The sequence below is a fragment of the Sarcophilus harrisii genome, chromosome 6 (assembly GCF_902635505.1).
Source record: "Sarcophilus harrisii chromosome 6, mSarHar1.11, whole genome shotgun sequence".
Lineage (NCBI taxonomy): Eukaryota > Metazoa > Chordata > Mammalia > Dasyuromorphia > Dasyuridae > Sarcophilus > Sarcophilus harrisii.
The window spans coordinates 239,902,734-239,919,437 of record NC_045431.1 but is presented as its reverse complement, the minus strand read 5'-3'; the positions used below and the strand labels follow the sequence as shown (position 1 = coordinate 239,919,437).

Here is a 16,704-nt window from a genome sequence, read left to right as displayed (position 1 = left end):
TCGGGGTCCGCTCAGGCCCCGCGGGCAGCCTGAATGCCTGCCCAGGGCCGGCACAATCCGGCCTTTGAGGTCCCTCTTCCCCAGGTCCAAGCGCATTTAGGACCCAGCTTCTCCCTTTCCCCAGGGCTCCTCCGGGAGCGGTCCCCCGCAGCCTCCGGGGCATCTCCCGGCACCGCCCCTGCCCCGCACAGAGGGCAGACGCCGGCCCGGGAACCCCGCCTGCCTCAGCTTCTTCCTCTGTAATGAGCCGGAGAAGGCCACGGCCGGGGGGGGGGGGGGGGGGGCACAGAGACGGACCCAACAGAAACCGCCCCAACACCCCGGAAGCCTCACACTGAGCGCTTCGTTGCAGGGGCCGGGCAGGGCCTGGGCGCCGGAGGGGGCGCGACAAGCACGGCCCACAGGCGCCCCCGAGGGGAGGGGCCGGGCCGCGGGGAGGGTCCCGGCGCGTGCAAGCTCTGCGAGCCTGGACCGCTGTAACCCCGACTCGCGCAGACTCCGATATCCCGCCACGACCCGGGCGCCGGAGCTAGGTCACTCAGAAAGGTGAGCCGCACTTTATAAACCAGGAAATTGGGGTCGCTCACGTGACCGCGCTCTCACGCTCCTCCCACGCGACGCTAAACACCCGAGGCCCTGAGTCCCCCGCACGTGACGACGACGTCTTTGCTCATTGGGCCTCCTGGACAAGCATGGCGACGCCCAGCTTGACTTCCTGAGGGACCCCGAGTTTAGCCAATCGTGCGCGGAATCAAAGTTATGATCCCGCCTCTTGCCTCTAGACCAATCAAAGTTTTTCATTTCCGCTCTGCGCCCCTGAAATGACAAGCCAGCGAGCCAATGGAAGCTGTGACGCGGTGACGGCGGCCCCCGCCCCCAGCTGACAGACCCGGCTCTGAGGCTCAGCAGCGGCGGCGGCGGCGCCGGCGCTTCTTCCAGGTGGGTTCGCAACTCATCTGGCAGAGATGAAAGGGAGAAAACGGCTTGGGGCGGGGCTGGGTCGGGCCAGACCAGGCCGGGCATTCTGGCTCCGACCGGACCGCGCGAGAGGCCGCTCCTGCCGTCCTTCGGGATGCAAGCATGAGGGTCACCCTGGCAGTGCGCATGCGCCTTGCGCGCGGTCGGGCTCGGGAGGCGGAGGCCCGACCTGAGGTCAGGGGTCAGGGAGTCAAGGAGAGGTTCCTCAGCTCCCTCCCCTCTTTACCTTCCCGCCCCTCCCCCCGTCCCTCAGCCCAGCAGACAAGGTTCGGTTCCGGGGAACTGGAAAAGGGACCCGTCCAAGGTCACGGCCCCCGACCCCGAATGGGGAGGTCCTCCCCCAGTTCTCGGGGCCCCTCCCCCTCCTCGCCCGGCTCTGCCGGACACGCCGGGGAAGCACTGGGGGGGGGGCGGGGGGGGCGTATCTGGAGGAGCTTCCAGAGATCGGGGAAGGGGTTTCTTGTCCCGGGCCGAGGGAAGGAGGGAGGGAGGGAGGCGTCCAGGAACGTAAGTGAATGAATGAACGGAACAAGTGGCCGAGTGAGGAACGATCTGAGGCGTGAACAAATGTGAAGCAACGAATGCGTGAGTGGAAGAAAGCGCCCGCCAGGGAAGGAACAGGAGCGGATGAACGGGAAGGAACGTGCAGAAACGAAGGAACGAGTGAATGGCTGAGTGAATGAGGGTCCCCCCTCCCCCCCAGGGCCGGCGGGGCCCCGCTGACCCCTCCCTCTCCTCTTCCCAGATGAGCTCCCCAAACATGGCGCTGCTGCGGGTCCTTTCCCGGGTGGCCGGCGCAGGTAGGTGAGCCCCGCTGGGCACAGGGGGCGGGGGGAGGCTTGGCCCCGGGCCGCCGTGACCCTCCGCCTCTTCCCCCAGGAGCAGCCTGCCGTCCAGGCCTGGCCAGAGCCCTGCACTGCAGCCCCCCCTCCTCCTCCTACAGTGAGTATTCCCCGGGTGGGTGGTGGTCTCCCCTTTGACCTCTGACCCAGCCCCCCCGGACCGGGTCCTCCAGCCTGGCGCGGGTGAGGGAGGCGGCCCCTTGGAGCGGGAGGGGCCAGGCGGGGGCGGGCAGGGCGAGCCCCCCACGTCCTGGGCGAGTCGAGTCGGGCTGCCCCGCGCCACAGAGGGAAGGGATGCTCAGAGACTAACTTCTGGGCCCACTCGGCCCTCGGCCTCGGACGGTCCCGGCCCCTGAGTGGGCAGAAAGCGCCCTAGCGCCGCCTGCCTCGCGCAGCAGGGGCCCCACGCTGGCCGGGGCGGCTCCGGGCAGAACCCCATTCGCTGACCAGTTCGTCCGCCTTCCTGGCGAGCCGAGGGTGGCTCCAACAACCACCTCACCGAATGTCCCCTTCGCTCGCCACCTCGCTGAGTAGCGGGTCTTGTGGGTGGCAGGGCCTGGTCCTCATTTGGGGCCCCCGAGCCCCCGCCGAGCTGACGCGCCTTCTTTCCAGAGTATGTGAACGTGAAGGAGCTCCCCATGGACATGAAGTCCGTGACCGACCGAGCAGCGCAGACCCTGCTGTGGACCGAGCTCATCCGAGGTGCGCTGGGGGCGGGGGAGGGAGGCCGGGAGGCTGGGGGGAGGGAGGCTGGGGGGAGGCAAGGCACATGCCCACGGGGGTCCCTCTCCCTGTCCTAGGTTTGGGGATGACGCTGAGTTACCTCTTCCGGGAGCCCGCCACCATCAACTACCCCTTTGAGAAGGGCCCTCTGAGCCCCCGCTTCCGGGGGGAGCACGCCTTGAGGCGCTACCCCTCGGGGGAGGAGCGGTGCATCGCCTGCAAGCTCTGCGAGGCCGTGTGCCCGGCCCAGGTGAGGCAGCGGCGTCTGGGGGCCCCGCTGGGATGGGCATGGGGGGGGCTCTGCCGGGATGGGGATGGGGGGGCTCAGCCGCTCCTTCCGCAGGCGATCACCATCGAGGCCGAGCCCAGGGCGGACGGCAGCCGGAGGACCACCCGCTACGACATCGACATGACCAAGTGCATTTACTGCGGCTTCTGCCAGGAGGCCTGTCCCGTGGACGCCATCGTGGAGGTCAGCGGGGGCAGGGGGGTGGAGGAGGGGCGACACGGGGGTTGGACACCAAGGAGGGGCCGTGTGGGAGTCCTCGCAGGGGAGGGCACCCCCAGGGTTTCACAGCTCCCTCCCCCCCCTCCCACCAGGGCCCCAACTTCGAATTCTCCACGGAGACCCACGAGGAGCTGCTTTACAACAAGGAGAAGCTTCTCAACAACGGGGACAAGTGGGAGGCTGAGATCGCCGCCAACATCCAGGCCGACTTCCTGTACCGGTGAGGCCGGAGCCCCGGCCTCCCCCGTCCCCCTCTGACCGAGGGCCCTTCCCCCGGCCCCTGAAATAAAGCCTAGAAATGTGTGCTGAGCGTCTCATTTGGCATCACTGGGGACACGTCGCAGCAGCCCCCACCTCCCTGTTGTGGGGGTCGCTGAGGGGTGCGGGCCAGACTGAGGTGGGGGAGGGGTCTGTTCCGTGGGTAGTTCCAAGCCCCACTGTCCCAGGAGGGCACCCTCCCCTAGAGGAGGCCCGGCAGGCCTGCCCCCACCCCACACCCAGGAAACCTCATTTAAGAAGAAGGTGGGAGAGTCCTGGGAAGGGGCAACAAGCCCCCAGCTCAGACGGGTCAGCCCGGGGTAGGGGCATGGCCCAAGGGGCAGGGGAGCCACTGGGGGTGAGGGAGTGAGGGGGTGGCCCTGAAGGGAGACGGCAGCGGGAGCGACGGCCACAGCGTACATCCCAAATCCGGGTTAGGTCTCTCCTCTGGTTCTGGGAACCAAGGCCGAGCCAGCGGGGCCTACCCTTGCAGAGCCTAGGGCGTGGAGGTCCTCACGGGCCGGGAAGGGGGTCTGGAGAGGATGGGGAGTGGGCCCACCTCGGCTTGGGCGCCGAAGGGATGGCGGAAGCAGACAAGCTGATGGAGGCCGGAGGGGCCTCTGATCCCGCTCTGCTGAAGGACAGGGCTGAGCCGTCGGGGCCCGTTTCCCTGTCGGGTCCCCACAGTTGGGTGGGATGGCAGCCCCAGAAATGGGCCCATGAGGAAAGAGGCTCAGAGACCCCCCTGACCTCAGGTTTGCCATTTGAGGGATGAGGAAGGGTGTCGGGGGAGCAAGGGGAGAGGCCTGCAGGCCCCGGGCAGAGCTGAAGCCCCTGTGTGTCACTGGGACCCCGCATGTGAAGAAGGCACAGGGGGGGGCAGGGGATCCTCAGATTATGGCCGACCACCCCCTCCCCCGAAGAGACCAGGGAAACGGGGAGGATGGGCTGCTTTTCTGACAGATTTGTCTTCAGGCTGGGTCTGGATCCAGGGAGACCCAAGTTCAAACAGGACCTCAGCCACTTCCTGCCTGTGTGAGAAATGATCTGCATTTGCCTCAGTTTCCTTAATTGGGAAATGGGAACTGAAGAGACAACAGCTAGAGCGTCATAGCCTGGCACATAGTAGGTGCTACATAAACGCAGCCTCGGTCAGAAAAGGGTTCCTGGGGCCCCTTTGAGGGGCCGTCTTGCCCCGAGCCGGGGCTGGAGAAGCTGGTGCGCTGGGCAGTCCTGCCTGGAGTCGGGGTGACCCTGGGGGCGTCCTCTGGGCTCCCCTTTCCCGAATTCTAAAAGGAGAGACTTGGGGACCGAGCGCACCCTAAGACGGCTCCGGCCAAATCACTCGAGCAAAGACTGTTGAGTGGCTGCTGGGAGCCTCCTAGAGAAGAAGAAACGTTGGGGGAGCTGCCCAGGGGCCCGCCCGGCCACCCCCTGCCTCCCGCAGGAGCTTTGGGGAGGGCTCAGGGCATCCTTGGGTGCCACGGGCCGGGGCAGGGGGAGGAGGATGAGGTCTCCTTGAAAGGGCTTTAAATTTCAGCCTGGGGGCTGAATAATTCTTGAGTCACTTCCCCGTTTCTGGGTCAAGAGGGACCCGGGGAAGGGCCCCACGGGACAGACACACTCATGCCCCAGCTGGGGTGAGTCACTTAGCCCCAGTTGCCTCAGGGGAAAAAAGGGCAGATACCAACACACTTAGGGCTTTATCTGTGATAGCCAAGAATTGGAAACTGAGGCAGTGCCTGAGAATCGGGGGATGGCTGAACATGGGGGTGATGCTGAAGGGGAGGGAAGGGAGCCGCTGTCACAGACCAACTGCAAAGGCCCAGGGAGATGAGGGGAGAGCGGGAGCCCGGCCTGGGCAGGGTGGGGTGACAGCCTGGGCGGGGCCCACGGGGGAGGCCATGGCAGGCCCACGGGAGCCGGAGCTGGGAAACCCCCGCTTGGGGGAAGGTCAGCTGACCTCCCCAGCCTGTAAACTCAGAAGGTGGCGGGCCTGGGAGCGCCCAGGCTGGGGCTGGAGCCCGTGCAAGGGGACGCTTCCTGGGCGGTCACTGAAAGTGGGTCATTCCCCCGTCCAGGCTCTCGGAGCGCCGACACCTTGGAGGCGCGGCCCAGAGGTCCAAGGGCCCTTCCCGACCAGAGCTCCCCGGTGTGGGGGAAGCGGTCCGGGGGCTCCTCCGGTTCTGGGGAGCGCTCCCTTCTCAGGCTCCAGCCTCAGTTTCCCAACAGCCCCCGGGGGGGGGTGGCCCCCCAGGGGCTGCCGCTCCCACGCCTTTGGGGCAGCAGCCTGGGGCCGCCCTCTGCAGGAAGCCCCCCCCCCTTATTTGCCTTCATTCTGAGTTTCCCAGTCGAGTGTTCTTCAGGCCTCTCGGTCTAGCCCCGCTCTGCGACCCCCTGGGGTTTCCTGGGATCCATTTTACAGGCGAGGAAACTGAGGCTAGCGGGGAGGTGACGGGCCCGGGCTCCCACAGCTGGAAGCTGGGGCTGGATTTGGATCCGGGTCCCCGAGTCCGGCCGGGCCCCGCCCCGCGCGTGGATCCCCCGGGTGGATGTTGGCGCCTCCGTCCCAAGGACGGCCCCCCCACCCCACCCCAGCACCTCGGGCCCGGCGCACTGGGGACGCCCCTCCCCCCGCTCCTCCCCCACTCGGCCAGCCGCTCCTCCCCGCCCCCATCCCCAGGACTCTTCCGGCCCGCCCGGCCCGGCTCAATGTCTCGGCTCCAGGCCGGGGACCGCAGCCTCGAGCCCCGCGGGCGCGACCCCAAACGCGGAGCGGGCCCAGGGGCGGGGCCGAGCTTCCCGGAGGCAGCGGGGGTTGGGGGCGGTCCCTCCCCAGGCCCCTCCCCCGGCCCCGCCCCGCCCTCGGCAGAAGTTAGAGCCTCCCTCGGGCCGCGGCGGATCTCCGGGAGCAGCGACCCGTGCGTGGGCAGCGCGCTGGGTAAGTGGGGTCCGGGCGCGAGCGGGATGCGCGTCCCACCTGCCCGCCCGCGGCCTCCCCGCCCCGCCGTCCCGCAGCCTGGCCCCGCAGCCGGGCCCGCTCCCTCCCCCTCCGCGTTCCCTCCCCGCCTCCCCCGCCGCTCCCGGCCCAGACCCGGGGCTGACAGAACCCGACATTCTGGGTCTAACCTCAGGCTTAGCGCCCCCCCCCGCGGGCCCCCGCCAAAGGCGCTTACTCTGCGGAAGCCTCAGTCTTGTCGTTGGAAAATGGGGAGCCCCAGGAGCGCGGGGGACACAGGCTGGTGTTGGGGCCGGCCCCGTCCGGGTGACAACTTAGATCTCGGAGGGGCGGGGCCGCCTTCTGCAGAAGTTGCTTCCAGGCAGAGAAAGGGAAGCGGGCGCTCCCAGCTCTCCGCGGTGGCCCGGGCGAGACCCCGGCTCCTGGCGGCGGAGCGCTAAGTCCCAGCCCTTTCTCGGCCGCCTTCCCAGAGACGCTCCCCAGCCAGAGGCGCCGTCTGCCCCACCCCCGCCCAGGGATGTCCCCTTCCCTCCCCGGGGGGGGGCCCCCCCTTGGGGCCCCTCCCCCAGGGCTGGGGGGAGGGGGAAGGCCCACCTGGGCGAGGGGGAACCCCCCCGCCCCCTTTCCCCTGGGTTCTGCCCTTATCCCCGGGCCCGCCCGGGGAAAGGGCAGGCCGTCCCCAGCGGGGCGGGGGGGGGGCCCGCTGGGCCCCCCCCGGCGGGGCCCCGGGCCTTCTGGCCCGACGCCCCGCGGGGCCCGGGCCCACGACCCAATAAGGGGGAGCTCTGGTCCCCCCCCTTGGGGGGGCGCGGGTCCCCAGCCCCCGGGGGCCCGGGGGGGCCCAGTCCCAGGCCCCTTGGGGAACCCCTAAAGCTCCGGGGCCCCCGGACCCGGGCAAAGCCCCCTGGGCCCCAAGGGAAAGGGGGTGCCAGTCGGCTGCCTCCCCCCCCGGGAAGGGGGGCCCCAAAAGGGGGCCGGGCAGGGGCCCGGAGGCCCAGGGGGAGGGCCCAGAAACCGGGGAGACAGAAAGGGCCCGGGGAATTCTGGGGACAGAGAAAAGGGCCCCGGGGAGTTCTGGGGACTGTGAAAGCCGCCAGTTGGGGAGGGATAACTAACGGGAAATAGAGCGGAGAAACGGAGCCCGGGACCGAGCTGGTCCGAACCGGGCTGGGCTCCTGGACGGCGGGAATTGTCCCAACCCAGAACTCGCCCAGGCTGGCGGCTTCGGGGCGTCCCGGGTCCCAGGAGACCCAGTTCCGAGCACAGGGATTATACACAAGGAGGCCCTCATGAAGTGAAAGTGAAAGGGAGAACGGGGAGCCCCAAATCACGGCGGGCGGGGGGGGGGGGGGGGGGGGGGGCAGACGGTGCCTCTGGCTGGGGAGAAGGGGGTGGGGCCGGTCAGGGCTGCCCCCCCCAGCCCCCCAGGAGTCTGGCCTTCTGCCCCTCCCTCGGAGCCAGGCGGGGGCTGGCTGAGGGATGCTCTGGGAGCAGGCGGACTTCATTTCTCTCACTTCCTCTTTCCCGGCCGGATGAACTTGCCCTGGGGCCCTGACTCACCCCCCCCCCCGGGGGTTTCCAGTCATGCTCCTCTCTCCCAAGGTCACAGGATGCTGTCTCTCCCCCCCCCCCCCCCATGACCGCTCTTTTCCCCATCAGGAGATGGTGACACCACCCGCAGTCACATGCCAACGGCCTCACCTGTTTTCCCAGTTCTGGACTGACCTGAGGGAGCCTGAGGGCAGGGGTTGGCCTACCCAGAGTCCCCTGGGGGCCGGGGAGGGTCCGAGCCAGGGAAGGAAGCTCGGCCTGTGGATCAGACCACCCCCTGTGGTCCCCTTCTCCTCTCCCCAGGAAGCCATTCCCGGGCTGGGCCAGCAGCTCCAGATGTCCCAGCCTGCCCTGGGCTGTGTGGTTGGGGACGAGGGGGGCTCGAGGGCACCCGGCCGTGGTTTGGGGGGGCGACCCCCTGCCAGAGCATGGCCACCAGGTCGCATCCCAGCATCCCTGGGCTCAGGGCTCCCGCCTAAGCACGTGGAAAACCAGAGCACTCCTGGGGACGCACACCCTGCGCGTGGGGGGGGGGGGGGCTCAGGTGGGGAGCAGAAAACCTCCTCTGAATGTCCGCTGTTTGTCTTTCAGAGGAGACCAAAGCCTAAAGCTGGTGAGTGGGGGGGAGGGGAGAAAGGAAGCAGAGCTTCCCTCCTGTGCGCTTCCCCTGAGTAGCCTCCCTGGGGTCTCCTTACCTCCATTCCCTCTGCTCGCTGAAGGCTGAGGAGCCTCCACTGGGTTTCGGTGGATCCTGGGGGAGCCCAGGCTTGGGTCGCGCTTTGCCTGAGCGATCCTTCCCCTTCCCCGGGACAGTCGGGGTGTCTTTCACTGGCAGCCTTTATCTGAGAAAAGGCACGATGGGAAAAGGTTCCCGGATACTTGGGAAAACTTCGAGACCCATGTGTAGTTTTCATCCCGCTCATGTCTCCTCGCGTCTGCGAGCGATGATCCCTGACAGGAGGGGGCTTCGTGCATCTCGCTTTTGCTAGAACTGCCCCCCCTCATCCACACCTGGAGGCACAAAGCCCCCTGGGCACGTGGGGTCCCAGAGCATAGAGGGGGATGTCGGAGCTGGGAGAGAGAACAGAACATGCAGAACGTCGGAGCAGGGAGAGACGCTGGAGCATGGAAGGAAGAATTCTGAGCTGGGGGAGACAGAACCTCAGAGCAGGGAGAGCCAGAGGGGCCCAGAACGTGGAATGTCAGAGCTGGGAGACTCACAGGAGCAGAGAACATAGATCGTAGGACAGAGAGGCAGCAGGGAGAGATGCTGGAGCCTGGAAGGAGGATGTCGGAGCTGGGAGAGACTTTGCAACAGCCCATGCAGACTGTCAGAATCGGGAGGGACCCTAGAACAGGGACCGTGCTATGCCAGAGCTGGGACGGATCTCAGATATGGGCCTTCACCTTTGGCTCCTATGGGAGGCTGGGGACAGGTGGCTTTGGGGGCCTCTCGGCGAGGCCCCCCCCATATGGAGCTCGGCCTTCGCCTTCGGCTCCCATGGGAGGCTGGGGACGGGCGCCCTCTCGCGAGGCCCCCCCCCCCAACTCCGCGACCCTCTGTGCCTGCAGAACCATGGGCTCCATGTTCCGCAGCGAGGAGGTGGCCTTGGCCCAGCTGTTCCTGCCCACGGCCGCCGCCTACACCTGTGTGAGCGACCTGGGAGAGCGGGGCCTGGTGGAGTTCCGAGACGTGAGTGGGGCCGCAGGAAGGGGGGGCCGTGGTGGGCAGCTGGGACCGCCCCCCCAGGCTGTAACAACCGGCCGAGGTCTGCGGGGACCGAGGAGCCCAGCCCGGGACTCTCCGCCCACATCCAACCTGGGACCCCGGGCCCGTCCGAGACTCGATTTCCCCCCCTGCAAAGCCCTGGGGCTAGGTCCTCCCAAAGGCCTTGCAGCTCCCCGGTCCCGATGCCAGGACATAATGTCCATTTTATTTTGCTCCCCCCTTTTCTGGGGAGCTTTGCAAGCTAGGGAGTCTGGGAGGAGCCAGCCCCTTAGATGGACTCCGATGGCAGCGGGCGCGGGGACTGGCGGGTGGGCGCGGGGTGCCCCCTCACGGCCGCCTTCCCTGCAGCTCAACGCCTCCATGAGCCCCTTCCAGCGGCGCTACGTGGGGGAGGTGCGGCGCTGCGAGGAGCTGGAGAAGACCTTCTGTGAGTGGCGGGGCAGGCCGGGTCTGGAGGCAGAGGCCGAGGAGGGGGCGCCCAGAGCCGAGGCCCCAGAGCCTCCTGGGAAGCCCCCGGGCTGCTCTGGTCCCTTTGGGCCATTTTGGGGGGTGATGGGGGGCCTTCGCTAGCTAGGGCACGGACATGGTGGCTGGTACCCAGAATGGGGGAGGGGGAGGGAGAGGAGGCCCGCTCCAGAACCGGCGCACAGTAGGTGCTTGTGGGGTGGGGTGGGACTCAGAGCGCCCAGGAGTGGAGCCAGGGGGTGGGAACGAGCTCGGCTCTCAGGGCCCCTCTGTCCGCAGCCTTCCTGCAGGAGGAGCTGAGAAGAGCCGGGCAGACACTCCCGGAGCCCCAGGGGAACCCGGGAGGGCCTAGAGGCTGCGCATCCAGGGGACCCAAGGTGGCGAGGGAGGGGGAGGTCCGGGAACCAAGGCCTGGGCACGGGATGCACCCTACCCAGGCCCACGCCGTCCTGCGCCAGGGGCCCCACACGCGCGGCCAGCACGTGAGCGACCCGGGCCCGCTTTGGGGCCGGGACCGGGCCGGGGGGCCCTGGGCCGAGGGCGCCCCCAACCTGGCACATGCTTGGGCTCCAAGCCCCTGGGCCCGCCAGCGCCCTTTTAAGGACCCCTTTACACCCCCCCCCCGGCAGACCGATTAGGATCAGAGACGGTCCAAAGGGAACCCAGAACGGGATTAAGGACGCCGGAGGGGAGGGGAGTCAGAGTGGGGGGGGGAGCCGGGAGGGGGCCAAGGGTGAGGGAGTCCCACCTGGGTCGAGGTCCCCGAGTCTGAGCCTCAGCTGCTCTCCCCGCCTCCAGGGCTGAGCAGGGACTCCGGAGTCCCTCTCACGGGGCCCTCTGTCAGTTTTGTGGCAGGGACGATCCCGCCATGGCGAGCGGGGGCCCTCGAGCGCCTCCTGTGGCGGGCGTGCCGTGGCTACCTCATCGCCAGCTTTGTGGACATGGAAGAGTCCCTTGAGGACCCCCTGACGGTAAGGGGCTGCCCCGGCCGGAGGCGAGGTCCTGGGCCAGGCCCTGGAGCCCAAAGTGGAGCAGGAGGCCCCTTGTCCCTAGTCATTTGCCTCGGTGCTAATGGGGCCGAGCGCCAGGACCCCGACCCTAACCCCCGAACCCCCTCCCCCTGCCGGCCTCTGCCCTGGGCCTTGGGTCGCTGATCCCCCTGGTCACTGAGTGACCCCTGACCCCAGACCTCTCTGACCCTAACTAGACCCAAAAGTCAATCGGTCCCCAAGCGTTTTTGCTGCATTTCTGGTGCCCAAAGAGGCCAAAGCCCAGAAATGTTCCCGGCCCTTGGGGAAGTGGGAGCCAGACTCGGGCCCTCCCCCCCGGGGCAGGCCCGCCCCCCTCTCTGTGTCCGAAGGAGGGGCAGTGCGGGCCGGGGCGGGGGCCGGGGAGGGGCGGGGGGGCTGTGGCTGAAAGTCCCTTCCGACGGTGACCCCTGCAGGGGGAGAGCACGCCCTGGGTCATCTTCCTCATCTCTTACTGGGGAGAGCAGATCGGGCAGAAAATCCGCAAGATCACAGACTGGTGGGTGTCCCCTGCCCCCGCCCCCGGACCCTGCCCCACCCCCCAGCCCTCAATCCCCTCAGGAGCCCCCAGCCCCCGGCCCCCTGCCCGGCCCCATCTCCAGCCCGCTGTCCCTCCAGCTTTCACTGCAACGTGTTCCCGTATCCGGACCGGGAGGAGGAGCGTGTGGCCAGCCTGCAGCACCTGCAGCAGCAGAAGCAGGACCTGAGCGTGGTGAGAGCCCGACCCCATCCTCCGGGGCTCCCTCTCCAGCGCCCCTGACCAGCCTCCGGCTGCCAGGAGGGGGCTTGTTCCACCAGGGACCTGCCTGCCCTGTCCCCGAGCCTGGTGCCCCCTTTGGGCCTAGTCCCCCGTGCCCCTCAGCCAGCGATCATTGATTAAGCACCTACAGCGTCTGGGGGCTACAGAGACAGGAGCGGTTCCTGCCTCAGGGCGCTCACATCCCCCTGCGGGAGGTTCTGGGGCCTCCGAGGAGCCCGATGGGCAGGGACTGGCGACGTGGGGAGGGGGACCCGGACTCAGGAAGCCGCCTGGCCTCGGCCCTCCCCAGGTGCTCCAGGAGACCGAGCACTTCCTGGGCCAGGTGCTCGGGCGGGTGCGGGGCCTGCTGCCCCCCTGGCAGGTGCAGATCCGCAAGATGAAGGCCGTCTACCTGACGCTCAACCAGTGCAGCCTCAGCGTCACCGACAAGTGCCTCGTGGCCGAGGTCTGGTGCCCGGCCCGCGACCTCCTGGCCCTGCAGCAGACCCTCAACGAGAGCTCGGTGAGTCGGGGCGGCCCCTCCTGCCCGGGGGGGGCCCGAAGGCTGGTCCTTGCCTGGCCTGGGGGCCCCGCACCTCGTGTCCCCCACTGGCCGGAAGCTCCTCGAGGGCAGGATCTCGCTCAGAGCCAGGTCTCCGGCCCAGGCCACGTCCGGGGCCCAGCACCGGCGGCCACGTTCTCCCTCCCCTCCGGCAGCTCCGCAGCGGGGCCGGCGTGGGGACTGTCGTGCACCGGATCCCCTCCCGAGACCCGCCTCCGACCCTGGTCCGCACCAACCGCTTCACCGCCAGCTTCCAGGGCATCGTGGACGCCTACGGCGTGGGGCGCTACCAGGAGGTGAACCCGGGTGAGTGCGACAGGCGTGGGGCGGCCGGGCTCTCCTCAGGCCTTGGACAACGTCCTGCCCGTGAGGCGGGTGCGGGCAGCATGGCGATGGGCATCATGGCAACGGGCATCATGGGCAGCCAGGGAAGGGTCGTGGCCTCGGCTGACCCGTCTCGTGGTCCTCCTCCCGCAGCCCCCTACACCATCATCACGTTCCCCTTCCTCTTTGCCGTCATGTTTGGCGACGTGGGCCACGGGCTGCTCATGTTCCTATTTGCCCTGGCCATGGTGCTAGGAGAGAACCGGCCGGGCATGAAAGCCTCACAGAATGAGGTGAGGGCCACGGGCCAGGGCGGGAGGTCCTGGGGGGGCTGGGATGGAGGAGCGGCCAGCTCCGAGAAGCCCAAAGCTTAGCTCCGTCCCTTCCTGGCTCACGCCCCCAGATCTGGAGGACCTTCTTCGGGGGCCGCTACCTGCTCCTCCTCATGGGGGCCTTCTCGGTCTACACCGGCTTCATCTACAACGAGTGCTTCAGTCGAGCCTCCGCCATCTTCCCCTCGGGCTGGAGCGTCAGGGCCATGGCGAGCCAGTCCAACTGGAGGTGATGCAGCCCTTCCCTGCCCCCCCCCATCCCTCCCCTCCCCCCCAGAAGCCCCCTGACGTCCTCGGTCTTACAGCTCGGGATTTCTGGCCAGCCACCCGGTGCTCAGCTTGGACCCCAACGTCACCGACGTGTTCCGAGGACCCTATCCCTTCGGAATCGACCCGGTGAGTCCAGACCGCGAGAGCGGCCCTCGGAACCTAGCCCGGGGGGATCTCTGAGCAGAGGGGTTCAGAGCTGGGGGCGCCGTGAGAGCCGAGGGGTCACTTTGGAGCCAGAATGAGCCCTGGAACACAGAACAGAGAGGGCCGGAGCTGGAGGGCAGGGGCAGGAGGGCAGAAGCTTGTGGGGGGCAGAAGGGCCGGAGCTGGAGGGCCGGGGCAGGCCCGCTCCCCCAGAAGCCCCCGTGGCAGCCTCTGCAGGAGGGGTCACCTTGGCGAGGGAGAGGAAGAGGCTGAACAAGGCCACTGGAGGGAGGCAGGAGAGACCGGGGTGATCGGTCAGCTGGGGAGAAGGCTCCGGGTCGGGAGCCCCATTTTCTCCAGGGGCCTTTCCCTCCTCAGGCTTGCCCCTCCTTCATTGTCTCCTAGGGGTGACCTCCCTGAGAGCAGGGACTGCACTTCCTCCAGTGCCCAGGGTTTGGTATACAGTAGGGGGTTAATTGGTGCTTGTTGAAGGAAGGCAGAAGGGAAGCAGAGCGGAGTGAATTGGGAGGGTGAGGCAGGCCAGATGCTAAACCCAAGGGAGGAGCCCGCAGCACGGGGTCCCTGAGCCCCCCCTAGGGCCCTGGAGCCCCCAACTGTCCCTTCCTGCCCTGATCAGATATGGAGTTTGGCCATCAACCACCTGAGCTTCCTCAACTCCTTCAAGATGAAGATGTCAGTGATCCTGGGCATCCTGCACATGACCTTTGGGGTCATCCTGGGTGTTTTCAACCACATGTGAGGGCCGGGCAGGGAAGCCTGGGGGCAGCTGGGAGCTGGGCAGGAGTGGGGGCGGGGCCAGACCCCTGCAGCAGCCTCTGCCCCCCCCCCCAGACACTTCAGGCAGCCCCACCGGCTCGTGCTGGAGTTCCTCCCGGAGATGCTCTTCCTCCTGGGCCTCTTCGGCTACCTGGTGTTCATGATCGCCTACAAGTGGCTCTGCTTCTCGGCCACCAGCTCCCCGTGGGCGCCCAGCATCCTCATCCACTTCATCAACATGTTCCTCTTCTCCCGGAGCCCCACCAACAAGCCCCTGTACCCCCACCAGGTGAGCCTCCCCGGCTTCCCGCCGCCCCTGGCACTGCCCACAGCCCCCGGCACTGCCTGATGCCCCCTGGCACTGCCCGCCCTGTGGGCCCCGGGCACAAAAGCTGGGCAGCCCCCAGCTGGGGCCCCCCCGGCCTGGGACCCGGTCGGGAGGCCGGGAAGGGCTGAGGGGGCAGCGGGGAGCCGGGGGGAGCCGGGGCCGCTTCCTCTCCCCCGGGCAGCCCCCTCCGCCCATTCCATGAGCAGCCGCAGCATCTCCTCCCTTATGGCCCTTTTTACTGGAACAGCCCCCCCCGGGGGGGGGCGGGGCGTCTGCGCCCCGAGGGCCGGGGGCTGAGGGGGCAGGGCGGGGAGGGCCGGGGCTCCGCCACTAGCGGTCCCGCCTCTGGCCCGCAGGAGCCCGTGCAGATGTTCCTGGTGATCCTGGCTCTGGCCTCGGTGCCCGTCCTGCTCCTGGGACTTTACCTCTGGGCTCCCCGGGCAAAAGGCGGCGGGCCGGCCCCCCAGGACGGAGCGGGGGGGGGGGGGGGGGGGGGGGAGGGGCGGGGGCGGCCCCCTGGCGTGCCCGCTGACGCCCCTCCCCCTCCCCGCACCCAGGGCTCCTCGGAGAAGCGCCGCCTTCTGGACGAGCCGTCCCCGAACGGCCCGGGAGCGGAGGAAGATGAGGAGAAAGGCTGGTCCGCGGAGGAGGAGCCCGAGCCCGGAGTGAGTCCCGCTGCGGCCGCCCCCTCCCCCAGCCGTGCTTCCCGGAGGGTGGGGGGAGGGGGGAGGGGTCCTTGAGCGGGGCGCCCCGGGGCACGTCTAGGCCGCTACCCCTGGGCCAGGCCGCGCTTTGCCTTCGGGAGCACGTGGTGCTCGCGGCCCCGCCCCCGGGTTCGGGAGGGTGGGCGTGGCGGGCCTCGGCGGTGGGGGCTGCCCTCCAGCCTCTCGGCCCCCTCCCCCCGCAGTTCGACTTCTCGGAGGTCTTCATGCACCAGGCCATCCACACCATCGAGTACTGCCTGGGCTGCATCTCCAACACCGCCTCCTACCTGCGGCTCTGGGCCCTGAGCCTGGCCCACGCCCGTGAGTGTGGCCCGCCCCCCCCCGGTCCTGGCCCCGCCCCCCGGTCCTGGCCCCGCCTGCTGCAGACCTCGGGCCCCTCCCCGAGTCCTGACCCCGCCCCCAATCCTGGCCCCGCCCCCCGCCGGCTGCAGACTCCGGCCCAGGGACTCTCCTGCCCCCCGGGAGTTTGGGGGGCGCTCAGCTGGGCGGGGCGGGGGGGGTGTCCGCGTGCGCTAGGCCGGCGATGGGCCTTCGGGCAAAGTCCGGGCTCCCCGGGGCGGGGCGGGTCAGAGGAAGCTTAGAGACCTTAGAGATCTTGTGGGAAAGAGCGGGGGGCGGGAGGAGCCGCGAGAAGGGGCGGCTCAGGACGCTGGGGGCCGAGCCCAGGGGAGGGGGGGAGGGGGGAGCGCGCTCCCGGCGCGCGCACGCCTGCGTGGGCGTGCACGCGCGCTCCCGGGGCTGAGCGCGCGCCCTCCCCCCAGAGCTCTCCGAGGTGCTGTGGGCCATGGTGATGCGCATCGGGCTGGGCATGGGCCGCGAGGTGGGCGTGGCCAGCGTGGCGCTGGTGCCCGTGTTCGCCGCCTTCGCGGTGCTCACCGTGGCCATCCTGCTGGTGATGGAGGGGCTGTCGGCCTTCTTGCACGCCCTGCGTCCTGACGGTGAGGGGGCGGGGGGCTGCGGGGAGGGGGGGATCTGGGGGGGGCCAGACCTCTGACGCCCGCTTGGCCCACAGGGTGGAGTTCCAGAACAAGTTTTACGCTGGCACCGGCTACAAGCTGAGCCCTTTTACCTTTGTGGTGGAGGAGAGTGCTCTGTAGATCTGTGCCCAATGCCCCCCATGCCCACACCCCATGCCCCCCACCCTCACACCCACCATCCCCATGTCTGATGCCCACACCTGTGCCCACCACACCTGTGCCCGTTACCCACCATGCCCATGTCTGATACCCAATGCCCACCCCCAGGCCCAATGCCCACCACACCCCGGGGCACCCCCACAGGAATAAAAGACCCGAACGAGACTGAGGCTGCCTGGTTTGCTCCTTGGGTTGGGGAGGTGGGCCCCCTCTGCCCGCAGGTGTTTGGGGGTGCACGTCACATCTGGCACTCCCCAGCTGGGGGATGGTGGCAGCCTCTCCACTAACTTGCTTCTCTAAAAAAGGGAATAGCATTTGTCCTCTCC

General features: G+C 68.8%; 2 protein-coding genes across 3 annotated transcripts; both read left to right on the top strand.

The window, feature by feature from the left end:
- Positions 1-837: 837 nt before the first annotated feature.
- NDUFS8 (NADH:ubiquinone oxidoreductase core subunit S8) lies at positions 838-3,355 on the top strand. 2 transcript variants are annotated; one of them, XM_012552829.3, is made up of 7 exons: positions 838-939; positions 1,724-1,778; positions 1,858-1,920; positions 2,433-2,522; positions 2,621-2,793; positions 2,887-3,015; positions 3,144-3,355. In XM_012552829.3, the coding sequence occupies exons 2-7, from the start codon at positions 1,724-1,726 to the stop codon at positions 3,273-3,275; spliced, it is 642 nt and encodes a 213-aa protein (XP_012408283.1). In that variant the 5' UTR covers positions 838-939; the 3' UTR covers positions 3,276-3,355. The 2 variants fall into 2 exon arrangements, with proteins under 2 accessions (XP_012408283.1, XP_023362321.1); XM_023506553.2 differs by lacking the exon at positions 838-939 and adding an exon at positions 1,144-1,244.
- A 2,637-nt stretch (positions 3,356-5,992) lies between these two features.
- Positions 5,993-16,543, top strand: TCIRG1 (T cell immune regulator 1, ATPase H+ transporting V0 subunit a3). Its single transcript, XM_031943614.1, has 18 exons — positions 5,993-6,250; positions 9,392-9,512; positions 9,897-9,975; positions 10,293-10,495; positions 10,772-10,984; positions 11,458-11,540; positions 11,660-11,753; positions 12,091-12,303; positions 12,498-12,648; positions 12,820-12,959; positions 13,070-13,227; positions 13,304-13,394; positions 14,050-14,168; positions 14,265-14,478; positions 14,874-15,182; positions 15,425-15,542; positions 16,004-16,177; positions 16,250-16,543. The coding sequence occupies exons 2-18, from the start codon at positions 9,396-9,398 to the stop codon at positions 16,408-16,410; spliced, it is 2,637 nt and encodes an 878-aa protein (XP_031799474.1). The 5' UTR covers positions 5,993-6,250; positions 9,392-9,395; the 3' UTR covers positions 16,411-16,543.
- The last annotated feature ends 161 nt before the right edge of the window (positions 16,544-16,704 follow it).

What these genes read in the sequence shown, in the direction of transcription:
- NDUFS8 (XM_012552829.3), top strand. Translation starts at nt 1,724, where the DNA reads ATGAGCTCCCCAAACATGGCGCTGCTGCGGGTCCTTTCCCGGGTGGCC. An exon ending in CCCCCCCTCCTCCTCCTACA is followed by an intron (nt 1,921 to 2,432) that starts GTGAGTATTCCC and finishes CCTTCTTTCCAG; the next exon opens with AGTATGTGAACGTGAAGGAG. An exon ending in AGGCCGTGTGCCCGGCCCAG is followed by an intron (nt 2,794 to 2,886) that starts GTGAGGCAGCGG and finishes CTCCTTCCGCAG; the next exon opens with GCGATCACCATCGAGGCCGA.
- TCIRG1 (XM_031943614.1), top strand. Translation starts at nt 9,396, where the DNA reads ATGGGCTCCATGTTCCGCAGCGAGGAGGTGGCCTTGGCCCAGCTGTTC. An exon ending in ATCCGCAAGATCACAGACTG is followed by an intron (nt 11,541 to 11,659) that starts GTGGGTGTCCCC and finishes CTGTCCCTCCAG; the next exon opens with CTTTCACTGCAACGTGTTCC. An exon ending in ATCCCTTCGGAATCGACCCG is followed by an intron (nt 13,395 to 14,049) that starts GTGAGTCCAGAC and finishes TGCCCTGATCAG; the next exon opens with ATATGGAGTTTGGCCATCAA.